At 40.0% G+C, this 19,725-nt stretch overlaps 1 protein-coding gene across 1 annotated transcript in view; it reads left to right on the top strand.

Moving 5' to 3' along the window:
- Fbxl20 (F-box and leucine rich repeat protein 20) overlaps positions 1–19,096 on the top strand; it is a 64,206-nt gene extending 45,110 nt beyond the window's left edge. Inside the window, 9 exon segments of the mRNA XM_048366760.1 lie at positions 2,019–2,114; positions 5,863–5,989; positions 7,749–7,823; positions 8,953–9,083; positions 12,116–12,176; positions 13,080–13,124; positions 14,370–14,426; positions 15,806–16,018; positions 17,120–19,096. Of these exon segments, the coding sequence (XP_048222717.1) occupies positions 2,019–2,114; positions 5,863–5,989; positions 7,749–7,823; positions 8,953–9,083; positions 12,116–12,176; positions 13,080–13,124; positions 14,370–14,426; positions 15,806–16,018; positions 17,120–17,227 (913 nt within the window). The 3' untranslated portion in view covers positions 17,228–19,096.
- Positions 19,097–19,725: the final 629 nt, after the last annotated feature.

The raw sequence follows: 19,725 nt of genomic DNA, 5'->3' as shown, positions 1-19,725 counted from the left end.
GAACTACAGCCAAATCAATTCTGTGAAAATACCACATATTTGAAATTTAAAGCAGAATACTTTGATTAATTCATGGATTGTAAAATTTAAAAATATTCTGAGCTTAGTTAAAATTAAAAGCTATTCAAGTTTATGGGTTGCAGCTAAAGCCGTGGTATAGCTCTGAATGCCTATGTCCAATCATGGGCTGTGGTTCCTGTCCTAGGAGGCAAGATCAAGGCCAGCCCAAACATAAGCAGAAGACATCTCAATAGCTTGACATGGTGGTAGCACACAGCTGTCATCCTAGTTAAGTGGGAAGCATAAATAGAGCACAATCCAGGCATATAGATGCAAGTCCCTATTAGAAAAATAACAAAGGTCCTAGGAACATTACTGAAGAGGTACTACCAAAAAAGAAATTAATTAGAACATGTAAGGATGAGTCAGGAAGATCCCTGGAGCCCAGTTACTAAATTGTCTCACAAAGAAATAATAATTTGTACATGGTATTATATACCTGCTGTCTTATTGGGGATGCTGAGGCCAGTCTGTGCTATGTAGCAAAACTCTGTCTGGGGATGGGGGAAAGCTAGCTATTATGACTCATGTCTCTAATCCTAGCTACTTAGGAACCTGAAACCCAGAGGATTATGGGGGCCAGATCTTCCAAAAAGTTAGACCCTATGTCAACATAGAAGTCAGGCATGGAGTTTCATTCCTAGGAGGCTCTAGATATAGGCCTAACTCAGACAAAAATGTGAGACCTTACATGAAAAAATAACCAAAGCACACAAGGGATAGAAGTGTAGCTAAAGTGGTGGAATGCAAGACCCTTAGTTCAAACCTCAGTACTACTCAATTGAGAGAGAAAAGGAAAGAGCAACAGGGTAGGTTTGGGGTTTGGGTCTCACTAGCCTTGAGCAAAAAAAAGCTCTGGGACAAGTATGTAGGCCTTGAGTTCAAGCCCTACAACTGGCACTAAATAAATAAACACCAAGGGGTAGAGATGAGATAAAAATAATAGAGTACTGGAAAATGTTGAGATTTAATTATAGGACCTGTGTGTTCTCAGTGTTGTTCATTCTTGCATATACTTGAAATTTTCCATAGTTACTTCAAAAAAATTAAACTGAGAACTTGAATATTGTGGGGAAAGAGCCTTTAAGATTCATGGAGTCGGGCTGGGGATATGGCCTAGTGGCAAGAGTGCTTGCTTCATGTACATGAAGGCCTGGGTTCAGTTCCCCAGCACCACATATACAGAAAATGGCCACAGGTGGCTTAGTGACAGAGTGCTAGCTAGCCTTGAGCAAATAGAAGCCAGGGACAATGCTCAGGCCCAGCCCAGGACTGGCAAAAATAAAAATAATTTAAAAAAAGATTCATGGAGTCTTTATTCATGTTTCCTGTGAGGAGCAGAGACTGTTATCCTTCCAATTCTCTACACTTTATCATGTTTTACTAAAATTCATAAAGGTTGCTGAGAGTCTAGGTCACTGGTAGAACACATGCCTAGCATGTATGAAGCCCTAGTTTCCATCCTCAGCCCTGGGGGGAAAAATGCAAGAAAGAGTAGACAGCTGTGTTACATAGCTTTATCCTTTGGGTTTCTTGGAAAAATCCAGTTCTTTTGTTATTGCAAAGGACTATCTCGAATAAGGATTAAAGTGAAAGGGCAGAGTTAACTTTGGTCCTCATCTTTATCTGCATGCTTGTGAGAACTGATTATAGCTTTTTGGTGTTTCTAGATTTTTTTTAATGCCCATAGACCTTTTAGAGCTTATAGTGTGCTGTTAATCTCTATTGATATTTTCTAATGATGCAAGGTATTTCCTTTGATGCAAGTTTTCATATGTAGCAAGCCTTTCATATGTATCTACCTCTTCCTCAATGTGAAAGGTCCCATGGTTATAACTTTGGGGACAAAAATATTACACTTCTGATACATATATATGCATATTCACTGAAAAACGTTTATGATATATTAAAAGATGTTTTTATTTTGTTTACTCATTATTTTTTTTCTCCACTTTCAGTACATGTACTAGCCTGAGCAAGTTCTGTTCCAAACTCAAGCATCTTGACTTGGCTTCCTGTACATCAATAACCAACATGTCTCTCAAAGCTCTGAGGTAAATGTCTCATGATAAGCATGTTCATTATTATTATATAACAAAATAACTGATATGAAGTTGGAATTGATTGTAGTTTTATTATTGAATATATGTTGTACTTCAGATTCAATGTTTTGTCTCACTATGTGGTAAATTTACAATTCAAGTGAAGTGACTAACGGTAACCAGGATTTCTAAAGGAAGTAGTGCAGTTGATGAGTGAATGATTAGATCTTTATAAGGCTTATTAAAACAGAGAGAAAGAAAGAAAGGAAAAAAAAGATAGAAAAGAAAAAGGGCACAGTTCCTTATAGCAAAAGTAACTTGAGCTGGGTACTGTAATCCCAGCTATTCAAGAAACAGAGGTCTGAAGTTCACAGCCAAGCTGGGAGTGGCTCAAGTGATATAGCACAAACCTTGAGCACAAAAAGCTCAGGGACAGTGCCCAGGCCGTGAGTTTAATCCCTAGGACCCAAATAAATACATATATAACTGGTTTGTGTGGCTCCATCTAGTATGTATAAAGTACTTAAAACATGTATCTGTCATTTGGTAGCCATCAATAAATGTTCATTATTTTAGTATTCATGTATTTTTTTTAAAAATTTACATAAGATGGATCTTTTTACTTCTTGTTCTTCTTCCTCCTCTTCTTCCTCTTCCTCCCTCTTTTATTTATTTTTGTTGTTGGTCATGGGGCTTGAACTCTGGGCTTGGGCGCTGTCCCTGAACTCTTCAGCTCAGGTGAGTGCTCTACCACTTGAGCCACAGCACCACTTCAGATTTTCTGGTGATTAATTGGAGATAAGAGTCTCATGGACTGTCATGCCTAAGCTGGCTTTTAATTGTGATCCTCTGATGTCAGCCCCCTGAGTAGCTAGGATTATACTAATGAACTACTGGCACCAGCCAAAAGATGGATCTTAAAAGGAATTTGAAATGCCCATTTGTTTTTAAAAGTTGCCCTTTAGCTAGCCTTTTACAGACTGCCTTATGTGTCCCATGTGTTGGTTACACTTACACATATTAAAATTTAAGCTACATGGGGCTGGGAGTATGGCCTAGTGGCAAGAGTGCTTGCCTCCTACACATGAAGCTCTCAGTTTGATTCCCCAGCACCACATATATGGAAAACGGCCAGAAGGGGCGCTGTGGCTCAGGTGGCAGAGTGCTAGCCTTGAGCAGAAGAGGCGAGGGACAGTGCTCAGGCCCTGAGTCCAAGGCCCAGGACGGCCAAAAAAAAAAATTTAAGCTACAGAAATGTTGATGTGACTTGGGTCTGGGAATATGACCTGGTGGTAGAATGCTTGCCTTGTGTACATGAAGCCCTGGGTTCAATTCCTCAGCACCACATATATAGAAAAAGCCAGAAGTAGTGCTGTGGCTCAAGTGGTAGAGTGCTAGCCTTGAGCAAAAAGAAGCCAGGGACAATGCTCAGGCCCCAGGACTGGCAAAAAAACAAAACAAGCACACAAAAAAAGAAAAAAGAAATGTTGCTGTGGCTCAAGTAGAGTTCCAGCTTTGAGGAAGAAAACTAAGAAACAATGCCTCAGCCCTGAGTTCAGGCTCTAGTACTGACACATATATAATTTAGCTTAAATTTAATCTTATAAATTAAAACTATTAGAGCCAAGTGTAGGAAGCTCATGCCTATAGTTCTAGATGTTAAGGAGGCCAAGATTAGAGGATCACAGTTCAAAGCCAGCCTGGGCAGGAAAGACTGTGAGACTCTTATTTCAGTTAACCACCAGAAAACTGGAAGTGGAACTGTGGCTCAAGTGGTATAGCACTACCTAGTCTTGGGCACAAAAATTAAAGGACAGGACTGGGAATATGGCCTAGGGGTAAAGTGCTCATCTCTTGTACATGAAGCCCTGGGTTCGATTCCTCAGCACCACATATATAGAAAAAGCCAGAAGTAGCGCTGTGGCTCAAGTGGTACAGTGCTAGCCTTGAGCAAAAAGAAGCCAGGGACAGTGCTCAGACCCTGGGTTCAAGCCCCAGGACTGGCAAAAACAAAACAAACAAACAAAAATTAAAGGACATCGCCCAGGCCCTGAGTTTAAACCCCAGGACCCGGAAGAAAAAGTGGCTCCATTTTTACTTCTTTTAGGATTGTTGAACATAAGCATATTTAAGACTTTCCCATGTAGGGTAATAAGTCTAACAAGCTGGACAGCAGTGGCTACTCAAGAGGCTGACAAGAGGATCACAGTTCAAAGCCAGCCTGAGCTTATCTCCAATTAATCACCAGAAAACCAGAAGTGGCACTATGGCTCAAAGTAGTAGAACACTAGCCTTTAGCAAAAGGACCCAAAGACAGCACTTCAGCCCTGAGTTCAAGCCCCTCAAGTGACAAAATAAATAGATAAAAGAAACATTTTTAATTTATAGAATAGTTTCACAAATGGTCTCATTTATGTGAAAACCTTGGGTAGTAGATATCTTAGATACTTATAAGTTCAAAAAACAACTAGGGGCTGGAAATGTGGTAGAATGCTTGCCTAGAATGCGTGAAGCCCTGGGTTCGAATTCTCAGTATCATATAAAACAAAAAGTCGGAAGTGATGCTGTGACTCAAGTGGTAGAGTGCTACCCTTGAGCAAAAAAGCTCAAGGACAGTGCCCAGGCCCTGAGTTCAAGCTCCAGGACTAAAAAATAAAAAGTAAAACTAAAAAAATTGTTGAAGGCCAGGAGTTTGGCCTAGTGGTAGAGTGCTTGCCTAGCATGCATGAAACCCTGGGTTTGATTCCTTGGTACCACATACACAGAAAAAGGCAAAAGTGGCGTTGTGGCTCAAATCATAGAGGGCTAGGCTAGAGCAAAGAGTTCAAGGACAGTGCCCTGGCCCTGAGTTCAAGCCCTAGAACTGGAAAAATAAATTGTTGAATGCAGGTTCTGTTAAGATATTTATAACTGAGTAAGATATTATTGCAGCCCTATTGTTGCCTGACAAATGGATAGAACTCAGAGAGGTAGTTAGGGAGAACCTAGAAAGAGTTGTGACTTATATAACACTTTGAAGAGTGAACTTGAACAGAGATCTCCTGTTTTTAGTTTTTGCCAGTCCTGAGGCTTGAGAGCTGTCCCTGAGCATCTTTGTGCTCCAAGTTAGTGCTCTACCACTTGGATAACAATGCCACTTCCAGCTTTTTCTGAGTAGTCTATTGTAGATAAAAGCCTCACAGGGATGGCTTCAAATCAGGACCCTCAGATCTCAGCCTTCTGAGTAGCTAGGATTAGGCATAAGCTGCTGGCACCCTGTGATCTCCTGTTTTTATTTTCTGAATTATTTTTCTGTAGGTATTTAACTTTTGTAGAAAACTTGAGATTCTTCGTAGTTCAAATGTGAAACTAAGCTGATCAAAGCTTAAGGGATCAAAAATGAAACTAGCATTTTTGACAGCAGAGATTATCCCAAATTCAGCCTACAGAAACAATACTCTAGAATTATTTCAGAAAAGGAAAATATAGAGAGCCTTTGTCATCTTTTGAATAAAAGCTTAAAAATTCTTATTCTGTTGGTGCAAACAGAATTGCTTGATAGAGAATCTGGGTTTGAATCTGAACACTTAACTATTCTGTAAACTTGCGAATGTCACTTAATTTCCATTCCTATCTATATTTGAAATAGAATGTTAGGATTTGTTGATTAAAATGAATGTGAGGTAGTCCTACTAGTCATAGAATTTTACATAAGCACCACAGAAATGAGACTTTGAAATTGGATGTCGTGATGTACTTGTCTCATTTTTTTTATCCTAAGTGAGGGATGTCCACTGTTGGAGCAGTTGAACATTTCCTGGTGTGACCAAGTAACCAAGGATGGCATACAAGCACTAGTGAGAGGCTGTGGGGGTCTCAAGGCCTTATTCTTAAAAGGCTGCACACAGGTAATACTCTATATAGTGCTTATGAAAGTCAGAGGGAACATGAGCCCTTTGTAGGCTCTATGTTTGTCTTAAAGGAAATGTGATTTCTGTATATTACTATTCAAAAACACATGGTTACCAAGTAAGTGTTTTCCTTGGAATTAAAGAAAGAGAAGAATTAATAAATCTGAACAAAGATAAATTTGGAGGGAACAAGGTAGAGATGTGCTTATTCCAAGGATATGTCATGGGCAAGAAGGGTTTCATGTTGTTTAATCTGATTTAAAAAGAAAGTTTGATGACTGCAGATACTTTGAACTGGATAAACAAGAAAAGTCACTCTGGGCAGTTCCGTTTAACACCAGGAATTGTTCACAATTATGCCAAGTACACACAGCAACGTGAATTTTGTAGTGTTCACACTTATTTTCTGCCAGTTGCATCACAAACTCAGTACATTTTGTTATTACATTTTTAAATGATTTTTTTCTCTTCCTTTTCACAATGGTACTGAGTGCCTGTGACTCTTGCCTGTAATCTGAGATTGAGAGGACTCCCATTTAAGCCTAGCTAGGGTATACAGTGATACTCAGTCACTAGCTGTGTATGATGGTTCATGTATGTCATCTCAGCTATGTGAGAGACTCAGGTTAAAAGGATTGTAGTTTTAGGTCATCTCAGACAGAAAAGTCCAAGAGACTCTTTCATGAAGCTGGATATGATAGTACACTCTGAAATCGCAGTCCCAACAAGAAGCTTAAAATGCACAGACCATAGTCTAGCCTTATACCCAGGCAGCAAGACAGTCTCAAAAATAATGAATGCACAAAGAGATGAAAACGTGGCTCAGCTATAGAGTGCCTGCTTAGCCCTGAGTTCAAAACCCAGTTTTGAGAGAGAGGGTTTATGTGCCTGAGTAAGTAGGGTTAGTGTCTTTATTTTATCAATGGTTATTAAAGCCATACCTTGGAGCTCTTAATAAAAGTGTCCCCACTCTTTTACCACAGTGGGAGGAGTTCTATTGTTTAAACCAGAGTTTTGGATGCATGACTGTCTTCAAAAAGCAGATTGAGCGTCTGGTTGTTTATAGAATCCTAAAAAATATTGATTAGGATGTATCGTTGTAATAAATGACTTACCATCTGTTCTCAGCACTGTAACCATACTAACATAACAGCAGATAAACACTGAGGATTCTATCCTTTGTTGCTTCTCCCAAAAGTTGACCCACGGGCTCATGCCTACCTACTCAGAAGGCTAAGATCTGAGGATCATGGTTCAAAGCCAGCCCAGACAGGAAAGTCCATGAAACTCTTATCTTCACTTAACCACCAAAAAGTTCAAAGTGGAGCTGGGGCTCAAATGGTAGAGCATTAACATTGAACAAAAAGCTTAGGGACAGTACCCAGAACAAGAGAGTTCAAGCTAGAGGACCAGGAGAAAAACAAAAACTATGTGTTTTGAAGTGTAGAAATTATTTTAGCTTCATAATCCTGCTACAAAATACTTTAAGGTATATGTAATTTAACAGAAATATATTTATGAACCTGAGGCAATTTCTATTTCACCTTTTCCTTAAATTGATGATAATCATATGAATTTAATATGATGAGAACTGTTTAATTACATTCGTGTGATAATAGTTTATTGTTTGTAGTTCATTGATCCTTTGAAAATTGGTTGGTTATTTTGATAATGTATTAATGAATATGTACATTCTTAAATATTTTTCCTTTGATACAATATCAGTAATCACTTTCTTGTTTCTTAATCCTTGTAGCTAGAAGATGAAGCTCTCAAGTACATAGGTGCACACTGTCCTGAGCTGGTGACTTTGAACTTGCAGACTTGCTTAGTAAGCATCCCTTCCCACAATGCTTCTGTAATTAGTAATTCTTTTAATAATGTTACTATGATTTTCATCTAGACCTATGACTTTCCCACTACAACCTTAGGGTTATAGTGACCACACAGATGGCCCTTATCTACTTAAAAAGAAAACTATAGGCTGGGCAGTGTGACTCTACCCTGTAATCTAGGCTCCTTGGGAGGCAGAAATGGGAAGAGGACAATCCAGGTATAAAAAAGATTCCATTGCTGGGAATGTGGCTTAGTGGTAGAGTGCTTACCTAGCATGCACAAAGCCCTGGGTTTGATTCCTCACTACCACATACACACTGGCACTGTGGCTTTAGTGGTAGAGTACTAGCCTTGAGCACAGAGAGTCTCAGGGACAGAGTCCAGACCCTGAGTTCAAGCCCCAGGACACCCCCCCCCCCCCCCCAAAAAAAAAAAAGATTCCATCTCAACCAGTGACTGAGTGAGATGCCTCTAGCCTGATATCCCAGCGAAGCACAATGATTGGGTGCGACGGTGCGTGCCTGTTATCTCCAGTGAAGATGGCAGCTCAGGCTGATCTGGGCATAAAGCTAGATCCTACCTCAAAAAGCCAACGCAAAAAGGAGCTGGGGGTATGACTCAGTTGGCCCTGAATTTAACCTCCAGTACCAGTGTTGTGAGGAGAGAAAGAGGTTGTCCGCTTACTAAAAGAAAATATCAGTACTTAAATTTAGTATCAAGCCAGGTGCTGGTGGCTTCATACCTGTGATCTTATTTACTCAGGAGGCTAGGATCTGAGGGTCATGGTTTGAAGTCTGCCCAGGCAGGAAAGTCCATGAGACTCTTCCAAATAAACACACATAAAAAACTGGAAATGGAGATGGCGTGCAGTGAGCACAAAAGCTCAGATACAGTGCCCAGGCCCTGATTTCAAGCCCCAGCTCTAACATCTAAAATAAAATAAAATTACAGTCATACTTTATAACCAATTAAGATGTGTTAGTATTGGTAGGTCACAACTGTGGAAAACTACTGACCTATAGATGATAAGCCGTATATATCCTTTGAATTACTTTTTTTTCCTTTTTCTTTGGCTAAGTGACTAATAACTCTGGATTTCTCTCTCTCTGTCTCTCTCTCTCTAGCAAATCACAGATGAAGGTCTCATTACTATCTGCAGAGGGTGCCATAAGTTGCAGTCCCTCTGTGCCTCGGGCTGCTCCAACATCACAGATGCCATCTTGAATGCTCTAGGTCAGAACTGCCCTCGGCTTAGGTAAACTTTTCTTATTTAGCTCAAAAAAAAAAAAAATCGGGGGTGGGGGAAAGGGAAGGTGGGATTAAAAATGAGGGAAGGCGTAACAAGTATGACAAGAAATGTACTCACTACCTTCTGTAACTGTAACCCCTCTGTATATCGCCTTGATGATAAAATTAAATTTTTAAAAAATCAAGGAAGCTGGGTGCTGGTGGCTCATACCCATAATCCTAGCTACTCAGGAGGCTGAGATCAGAGGATCATGGTTCAAAGCCAGCTTGGGCAGGAAAGCCTGTGAGACTTTTTTTTTTTTTCAGCTTGTAACTCTGCTTTTTATTTCTCTATCACTTCAAACTAATATTTTTAAGTGATTAGTTTATAATTTTGGCACGCAATGTGTGAAGATATAAATCTGTGTCATCACCATCAACAGAGAAAGCAGCAGTGTTTCTGTAGGTTACTAAGGAAAAGGGAGGATAGATTCATTAGTGAGACTCTTATTTTTAACTATCATAAAAACTTTGAAAAATGCTATGGCTCAAGTGGTAGTGTGCAAAGCTAAGGGACAGAGCCCAGGTCAAAAAGTCAAACCCAGGACTAGCAACAACAACAAAAAAAAAATCAAGGAAAAGGAAAACCTCCTTTATCCATATTTATGTCTTGGAACTTTGAAATTTTGAAGTAGACACTATAGTACCACTACCCTTTCTAGGTAGCCATCACATGATTTATAGTTTACTTGTAATTGGCATGAACTAAAAGACAATAGTCCTCAAATCCAACAATTCATTGTAATATTATTAGTTGGAATTAATAATTCTATATAATTCCTTTCTCAGTGTCTTTAAAGGTCCAATCTAAGGTTATTACTACCATAGTAATAATATCAGATACACTAAAGAGTACTTAAAAAGAAAAAATAGGGGCTGGGGATATAGCCTAGTGGCAAGAGTGCCTGCCTCGGATACACGAGGCCCTAGGTTCGATTCCCCAGCACCACATATACAGAAAACGGCCAGAAGCGGCGCTGTGGCTCAAGTGGCAGAGTGCTAGCCTTGAGCGGGAAGAAGCCAGGGACAGTGCTCAGGCCCTGAGTCCAAGGCCCAGGACTGGCAAAAAAAAAAAAAAAAAAAAAAAAAAATGGCTCTAAAGACATACCTCTTGTACCATCTTTTAGAAGAGCCTTATTTCTTTGTGTCTCCTCCTCTAAATATTAGTTTAGCTAAATATTTACTAAGAGTTCTGTGTTACTATCCAGACCCAAAGAGGATAAAACAGTTTTGTAGTGCATAGAAATGGTCCCCAAATGCCCTTATTGTTTTAGATTCTTTACAAATATTACCTCATCTAATCTCCATAACATCATATAAGCACCATTATTATCTCCATATTATAGATAAGAAAACCAAAGTACAAGAGAGGTGAAGTAATCTGCTCAAATCTCACACCTGAAGGTACAAAAGCAAGGATTCAAAGCCAGGCAGTCTTACACCAGAGCCTGTGAAACTACTTCTTACCTTAGTAATTACCAAACCTTCTTCTAAAAACATGTTTTTTGATGACCTAGCTAAAATTGTTATAAGAGCTTGAGCATGAATCTGGGTGCCAGTGGCTCATGCCTATAATCCTAGCTACTCGGGAGCTGAAAGCTGAGGATGGTGGTTGGAAGCCAAACTGGGTAGAAAAGCCAGCGAGGCTCTTATCTCCAATAAACTACTCAAAAAAAGCCATAAGTCCGGGCTGGGAATATGGCCTAGTGGCAAGAGTGCTTGCCTCATATACATGAAGCCCTGGGTTCGAATCCCCAGCACCACATATATAGAAAAGGCCAGAAGTGGCGCTGTGGCTCAAGTGGCAGAGTGCTAGCCTTGAGCAAAAAGAAGCAAGGGACAGTGCTCAGGCCCTGAGTTCAAGACCCAGAACTGCCCCCCCCCCCCAAAAAAAAAGCCAGAAGTGGCACTGTGGCTCAAGTGGTAGAGCACTAGCCTTGAGCACAAAGAAGCTCAGGGACAGCACCCAGGCCCAGAGTTCACACCCCAGTATTGGCAAAACAAAACAGGCACCAACCTGCAGTCAGTTGGTCACAACAGCAATATCAGAAGCCTAGAGTAGAGCACTTATCAGGAGCTAATAGGTAATCAGACCTCTCTCTAGAATAATAAATGTTATCCTATTCTGTTTTATGTGACTCTTCCAACATCCTGTTTGTATTGTTATAGAAATACTCTCGTGAAAATCATAAGTTGTGTCTCAATCAGACTATGCTTTCCCATTGGCTTATAGCGTTCATTTCAACTTTTAGTTGGTAATGATTTCTTTATACTTTAAAGTTTTGTACTAATTTGTAAGAAAACAGGTAAATGTTCTTTAGTGACATTGTGTAATAAGTACAGAGGCCACTAAATGTTTTTCACAGCAAATAGCCACTTGGGAGTTCCCCAGTGCTGTGGTTGGTATTTAGGTTGGTGTTCAGCAGTTACTGAATAAGAGTGGCTGCCAGCCAGCTGCCCACTGCACTGGGCCTCCACAGGAGCCAGCAGGAAGCCTTCGTATGTATGGAATTGCATATTTGAGACAGACTTGCAATTAATAAGTCCCTCCATTGCATTTTTAACGCTGTTTAAATCTGTGTGAACCTACATGTAAGACAGGAAAAGAAAATAATTTACTTCAGCAACAAATTAACTGAAATAGAGTATTTATCTCCATTTCCTTTGTTTTCTAGGAGCAGGCTGCCCTCTGGGGGTAAGCAGTATGCCATCAAGAAGGTTTTTAATGCATTTTGGCATTAACTACAGGCTTCAGTTATATTCCTCTGTGTTCTTTGATTGTATCTCCTGAAAAGTGGTATTTACAGGACCACTTTATGGTGACAACATGAAAATAAATAGCAAGAACTATATACAGACTTTTACTTAGCTGTTAATGTCATTCTATATTATGAAATCCTTAGAGAATAGGATATTTGTTTTCTTCCTTTCTTCCTGTTTTAATAGAATTAGTTTTCAGGGAACCAGAGCTTGACTTGCACTCTATTTTTTTTTTAACAGAATATTAGAAGTTGCACGATGTTCTCAATTAACCGATGTGGGCTTTACCACTCTAGCCAGGGTAAGTATTTTCTCCAATTTACATACATTTGTTTCTAAAGAGCTTTTGGGGGGGGCAGGGGGAGGAGGGTTACTTTTTAGAAGAATAAGCAAGCAACAAGGGAATTGTAGAAATGCAGCAGAATTAGGAGCACTCTTGTATGTCTAGTTTTCTGAGCATTCTCATGTTACACCTAAAGACCTGTTTAGGAAAGGTTAGAGAACATGACACTCTTTGGAGAGACTTGAGTTCTCCACAGTTTCAATAAGATGGTAAAATAACCTAAACAGGAACTTTCTTTGTGCCATAATTTATGAAAGAAACTTGTATTTAGTATGGACTGGTAGGTGAGAGTAATGTTGAAAGATAGCCCATCTTTATTGAAAAATTCTAAGAGATGTTTCTGTGTACTCTTAGGTTTTAGTAGTTTGAGTGGTATATCACTATATAGTAATAGTAATGACCAATGTTATTAAACAAGAAGAATGTTACTTGCTTTCAGAGAGGTGAATAGAGTATTGATTGGGCAAGGGTCAGCTTACCCAACTAAAGAAGGATATAAATAAAACTTGTCTTTTCTCTCTTTCATTTAACTATTTCTGCTTGAAAGAGATTTTGATATTAGCCCTGTATTAATTACTATCCAGCAAATGGTTTTCCTTGGACTTAAATATTTAGTACTTAAATATTTAATTATTCTACAATATTGAAATACGAGATAATTGAGACGTTTCTATAATTGAGATTTCCTAATTCACCCTCTGAAGTCTTTTCAAGGTTTTATGTTTAAGTAGAAGAATGACAATTCTGAAACACTTTAAGATTCCAAAAATATGTTTAATACTACCTCTTTGATTTCTGGCCTTAAAATGTTTCAAATGTTTTAGAAATCTGTACTGTATTGACTGGTTTTGTCCTTTGTAGAATTGCCATGAGCTTGAAAAGATGGATCTGGAAGAATGTGTTCAGGTAATATTATGGATTTTTTTTTTTACAATTAGTGTTATAGAAACAGCACATGCATATCCTTCCTCTTATGTAAGACTCTGAAGTGCCTGATAGCATCACTAATTCTCCATTTACTTAGATACCTTCTAGGTACTGTGGAGAGAGAAGTTCATGGTATGCAAGTTGAAATGTGGGGCTAGGGATATATAGTCCAGTGATAGAATACTTACCTAGCATATGTGAGCCCCTGGATTCAATCCCCAATACCAAAGGGGTAGGGGAAACCTCGGTATGACTCAGGTCTATAATCCAAGCATTGGGGAAGTGGAGACAAGAGAGGCTCAAGGCTCTAGGTCAGCCTTGACCATAGCAAGTTCCAGACCAGTCTGACTGAGCTATAATAACAAGACATCTCAAAAAGACAAAAGCAAAAATTATGCCACCAGTTTCCTTACCTTTAGCAAGAAAGGACACCCAAATGTTCAGGCTTAAAGTTTTTGTTAAAAGTATTTTCTTTCCTTTGCTGCTAGCATGCACCTGTAGTCTCAGCTACTTGGAAGGCTGAGGCAAGATTGCTTGTGCACAGTAATTCAAGGCCAGATGGGCAACAAATTTTGCCTCAAATTTTAAATTAAAAAAAGAAAATCCTTAGGCCGAGGCTTATGATACTAGTAAGTACTTAAAGCCTCCTCATTCCTTTTTTTTTTCTTTTTCTTCTTCTTTTGGCCAATCCTGGGGCTTGAACTCAGGACCTGGCACTGCCCCTTAGCTGCTTTTGCTCAAGGCTAGCACTCTACCACTTGAGCCATGGTGCCGTTCCCAGCTTTTTCTATTTATGTGATGCTGAAAAATCAAACCCAGGGCTTCATGCATGCTAGGCAAGCACTCTGCTGCTAAGCCACAGTCCTAGTCCAACAGAACAGAATTTTTGAGCAAATGTTTTTCAAAGATAAGATTAAAAAAGCCTCGGTGGGTTCCTCCAGAAAAGGCATGGTAGGCTTGTGGGACTTAAACTTTAAAGTTCTATAATGACTCCCTAAAAATGCTTTTTACAGGTGGGGAAGGATGTGGTTTGAAAGAGGAGTTGAATTTGACCAAAGTGCATTATATGTCTGATGAAAATGGCATGAAACCCCATTGTGCAATTAATTTACACTAATGAATTGTAACCCTGTTATTTGATCATGTTTAAATGGAAATATAATGAGGAGTAAGATGCAGCCCATGGTATCATTTTTACATGAAACAAACATCTTTTTCTTTCAGATAACAGATAGCACATTAATCCAGCTTTCTATACACTGTCCTCGACTTCAAGTATTGGTAAGTTTAGCCTCCAAAAAGGTTTTAAGATTTAATCAAGGGGCTGGGAATATGGCCTAGTGGCAAGAGTGCTTGGCTCGTATACATGAAGCCCTGGGTTCAATTCCCCAGCACCATATAAGCAGAAAAAGCCAGAAGTGGCGCTGTGGCTCAAGTGGCAGAGTGCTAGCCTTGAGCAAAAAGAAGCAAGGGACAGTGCTCAGGCCCTGAGTTCAAGGCCCAGGACTGGCCAAAAAAAAAAGTTATATATATATATATATATATATATATATATATATATACACATATATATATGTATATATATATACATACATACACATATACATATATATTGCTAAGCAATGCATAGGTGGTACATGCCTGTGAATTCAGTATTAATTCAGGAGGCTGGGGCAGGAAGATTCAAGACTAGCATGGCTGTTTGTACAGCAAGCAATTTCAAAAAACCAAAACAAAACAAAAAATAAAGAACAGTTGATATTTACAGAGAGATTTTCCTTGCTACTACTATCAGTGATTTCTTAGGAAGACATTTTGGTTGACTGTTCTATATCCAGGACAGAATGCAAAACAGTTTTGGTATGTTTGGTGCTACAGTGTTATCTAAAATTGGGTCAAGGGTTCTGAGTTTTCCAGAACCAGAAGCTTAGGGGAAAAGTGGTGAGGAAATTAAGTATGAGACGGTCACACTGACAGCTGTAAAATTTTTTCTCAGCTAATTGATATCTGCTGTTGGTTCATGCCTTGCATCAGGCATTCAGTATTTAGTTCAATTCCAGAGAATTCTGTGGATGGAAAGGCTTGACCCCTGCTTGTCCTTGTACAGAAGAAAATTGTTTATTTAAGAAGGAGGTAGTTTTTAGGGCTGTCTTCCTTTATGAAGTAAGAGAGTCACTACATGAATTCACGAAATATATTTAGAATTACACAAAACCAAATCAATAATTGATATCAACTCATTTGCATTCTTTTTTTCTTGTCTTTTCTTCTTTTCTGTTGGGCTTGAACTCAGGGCCTGGGACCTGTCCCTGAGCTTTTGTATTCAGGGCTAGCACTCTACCACTTTGAGCCACAGCACCACTTTTGGTTTTCTGGTGGTTAATTGGAGCTAAGAGTCTTGCTGACTTTTTCTACCTGGGCTGGCTTCGAATCACTATCCTCAGATCTCAGCCTCCTGAGTAACCTAATGTTATAGACATGAGCCACTGATGCCCGGCTATTCTAGTTTGCATTCTTTTATTTCATCATAAATGGATCTAGTGATGGTTCCATATTCACCACAATCAAACAATGAAGGTCATCTTTCAGGTTTTATACAAGTCTCTAGCTAGAGGAATACCAGAAGGCATTTCATCATCCTTTGCTCTATTTGGCTACAGAGTCTATCTCACTGTGAGCTAATCACAGATGATGGAATTCGTCACCTGGGGAATGGGGCCTGCGCCCATGACCAGCTGGAAGTGATTGAGCTGGACAACTGCCCACTAATCACAGATGCATCCCTGGAGCACTTGAAGAGCTGTCACAGCCTCGAGCGGATAGAACTCTATGACTGCCAGCAAATCACACGGGCTGGAATCAAGAGACTCAGGGTAAAGATGCTGTGTCACGCTCCAGCTTTGGTATTTTCAGTCCCCTTCCTGTTCTCTTTTCTTTCTCCTTAGATTGAGATTCCTATGATTTTTTTTTTTTTACTTAGACCTTTAGCAAGGTGAAAAACGAGAGAGCAAACAAACGTAAGAGTAATTAGTCTTGATTCCAGGTGGAAACTAGTAGGAAACCACTCACTGAAGAAAAGTAGGTCTCCTCCTACAGAGTTTATTATTTAAGAAGGAATCATATAGATTTTTGCATTTTAGCCCCATCCTCCATGGTAAAGGAGTAACGGTTCAGGTTTCCAGCAGAGAAATCATAAAAAGCTGGATCTGTTTGTTAGATTATTCACATCTAATCATATGGCCTTGAGCAAATAAATATTGGAGCACCAAACCTCTTCTTGAGTTACAGTTGACTTCAGTTCCTCCTCTTTTTTCAGATAGAGAGGGCTGAGAGTATACCTCTAGTGGAGCCCTGGCATCAAAACAGCAGGAAAAAGACAGGCCAACTAGACCTTTGTATATGGCCTACCTCTCAGGATTCTCTTTTTTTTTTTTTTTTTCTCGGAGAAAACCTCTAGGGCTTCTGTTTATTCAAATGAGGAGCCCCCCAGATATACCCCTGAGGGCGGGCACAAGAGAGGGATTGCAGATTGGTTACAGAGGGCTGTCCATCAAGTGATGTCAGGGGACCTCCTTTGGGGGCGGAGGCCCAGCCCCCCAAGGCTTGGGTTTCTGGGGTGTCCTCCATTACACATGTGCTGCCCCAGGAGCAGGGCCTTCTCTTCCTGCCAAAGGCAGGAAGGGGAGGGGCAGGCCAAGGTCAACTGTGGCCCCTTAAAGGCACAGCCCTGTCAGGATTCTCTTGTATCTCTGAATCTTCATGAGATGGACTTGTTCTTCAAGTCACTTCGAAGAATTGACTTAGTCATTTCAAACAGTGAGGATGGAACTAAGTAGAAACAGAGGCCTTTATAAACATCCTGACTACTGCTCAGACCTGTTTCATGTCTATTCATCCCTTTAGCAGTTTTTCTGAGAAACATTACTCCTTCTGTTTAAGCCCTCACTCTTAGTAATATTTTTGTCTTGTTTCAGACCCATTTACCCAATATTAAAGTCCACGCCTACTTCGCACCTGTCACTCCACCCCCATCAGTAGGGGGCAGCAGACAGCGCTTCTGCAGATGCTGCATCATCCTATGACAATGGAGGTGGTCAACCTTGGTAAACTGAGTATTAAATGACACTTCTAGCGTTACCGTGGAGTCTCTCCAGTGGACACGATCCCAGCATTCTGGGCAAGGGTTACAAAGCAAGGGAGTGTCCAGATCCCCAGAGCCACACATACATAAGCGTACACACCCTTACCCCCATCCACTATAGTTCTGTGACCTTGGGACTGAAGTTCAAGCTGACTTTATCAAGTGAATTGGTAAAACAGCCATTCCTGTTGGATGTTTCCAAGAGAAAATCATAGGCCAGGTGGAGGGGGGGGGCATTCCAGCAAACCCAGTGTTACAGCTACTGTGGTTTCTCTATTTTGTTAAGGGGTTTTCTGGGGGCATTTAGAACAGTAACTGCAGTCCTCCAGGGTCAAGAGGAGCATGGAAAAACAATGTATGATGTATCCAGGGACCAGAAAGAAAATTTCTTTGCATTGTAGAAATGGTAGCCATCCATTGTAAGATGACTACAGAGCTTCTGTGCTTCCTTGTTTCCACGCCAACATGCTGTGCATGCTCACAAAGAAGGCTCATCCATTCCTTGGGTGTTCGTTTTTGGCCCAGAAGTTTCCTAAATGACTGCATTGAAATCGCTGTGGTCCAAGTGTGATTACTTACTCAAGTTGTCACTGTCCACATCACATTTGTGCACCTGTCTTCCATTCTCCATTGTGCCCTCCTGCACTTTGCTCAGCCTGTCACTTGTTCAGTCTACCTACTCACACTCATCTGTTACTCTTTGCTGTTGTGTTTACAGTTTGCATTTTGGATGATTAGTTGGGGTTATCAAACATTTTTAAGAAAAACATTATCAATAAATATTTTTTTAATTCTATATTTTGCCATTAGGGGACCCTGCCTGAATCTTTGCCAATTTGAAAGAAAACAAAAGCAAGAAAGTTAAGAGAAAAAAAAAAAGAGTTAAAACTATTTCGATGAAAACGAATTTGCCTTTTGGTTTCTATTATATCTTTTGATCTATGATAATTTGCATGATGTACCCAGTATTCCTCCTGCACATTTTTCCTTGTGTCAAACCCACTTACCGATTAAGGAGAAAGAGAAATGTGTGGTTATTATTAAATAGTAGGTGGCAAATCCCAAAACTGAGCCTGGAAGACCTTACCACCCAAGCTTGGACATTAATGAATGAGATCACCATGTGTGCACAGAAGTGCGATCACTGGCATCCCAGACCTCTGTCATTGAGGTTATTGACTTAGTAGAATTACTACTAGAGGAACAGTGCTGTCTAGCCAGTCGGTTTCTCTTTCTTTCCCCTGTTTCAGCTTATCAGGGATACAAGAATGCCGTTTAATAGCTGTCTATCTCTATGTCAGTGTTAACAGTATCCTATCTATTCTTGGTACCTCAAAGGACAGTGGGCTGCCAACCATATCTCTCTTCTCCAGACTTCCTGTGAGTGGAATATAAAAGCAGCCAGTTGAAGGCATTGGTGCAGCTGCAAGTCTTGAGAAGGAAGTACAGGGTTCAGTGTCTCTGCCTAGCCTGGAAACTGGGCAGCTGAGTTAAAGATAGGAGTTTAGTATCCATGTCTCAGAGCCCAAGAAGCTCACCCTCCAAAAAGAAATCATAAAGGGTGAGGGAAATAAAATGAGTTTTTAAAGCCTAAGATTTCTAAACCCCAAGGTTATAACTGGTATGACTTTTTTTTTTTTGCAATTGGGTGATTGGGGAAGAGGATCTTTTAGGATGTTAATGTGCAATCTACCATGGTCTAAGATCATGATCTCTTCCACATGATCCAGATTGTTAAAAGTCTCATTTTAATGCTGCAGGTCTTGATTCTACCAACATATGTAAAAATAAAATCTGGTTTATTTCTCCATTGGTGTGTAGAGAGCAATCAGATAAGAAGTCTGTACTACCCATCATTATTTATCATGTTAAATTATTTTAAATCCAATGTATTATGCCCCTTTAAAAGTTCAGATTAAGGTCTGAGGATGTGTGTGAAATGGCAGAGCACTTTCCTCTAAAGCATGAAGTCCTAAGTTCAACTCTAGTACAACTTGCTACTCCCCAAAAGAAAGAAAAAGTGTTTGTCTTTTTCCCTTCTTTCTTTCTCTCTAATTCCATTTTCACAATACTCTATAGGAAATATTCTTTTGGTTTTTTGAGGCAGATTTTCAGTACATAGCCTTGGCTGGCGTCAAGCTCGCAAAACTCTTGCCTCAGCCTTCTCAGTACGGGGATTATGGGCATGCACTCCACGCCTAGCTTTTCCTTTCCTTTTCTTCTTCTTTTTTTTCTTTTTTTTTTTTTTTTTTGTCAGTTCTGGAGCTAGAACTGTGGGACTGGGTTCTCTCCCTGAACTTCTTTTGCTCAATACTAGCACCCTGCCCCCTGAACCAGTGTGCCACTTCCAGCTTTTTTTTTTTTGGCCAGTCCTGGGCCTTGGACTCAGGGCCTGAGCACTGTCCCTGGCTTCTTCCCGCTCAAGGCTAGCACTCTGCC

The sequence above is a fragment of the Perognathus longimembris genome, chromosome 17 (assembly GCF_023159225.1).
Source record: "Perognathus longimembris pacificus isolate PPM17 chromosome 17, ASM2315922v1, whole genome shotgun sequence".
NCBI lineage: Eukaryota > Metazoa > Chordata > Mammalia > Rodentia > Heteromyidae > Perognathus > Perognathus longimembris.
Note: the sequence above shows the minus strand (reverse complement) of the source record. Positions and strands in the feature narration are given on the sequence as shown.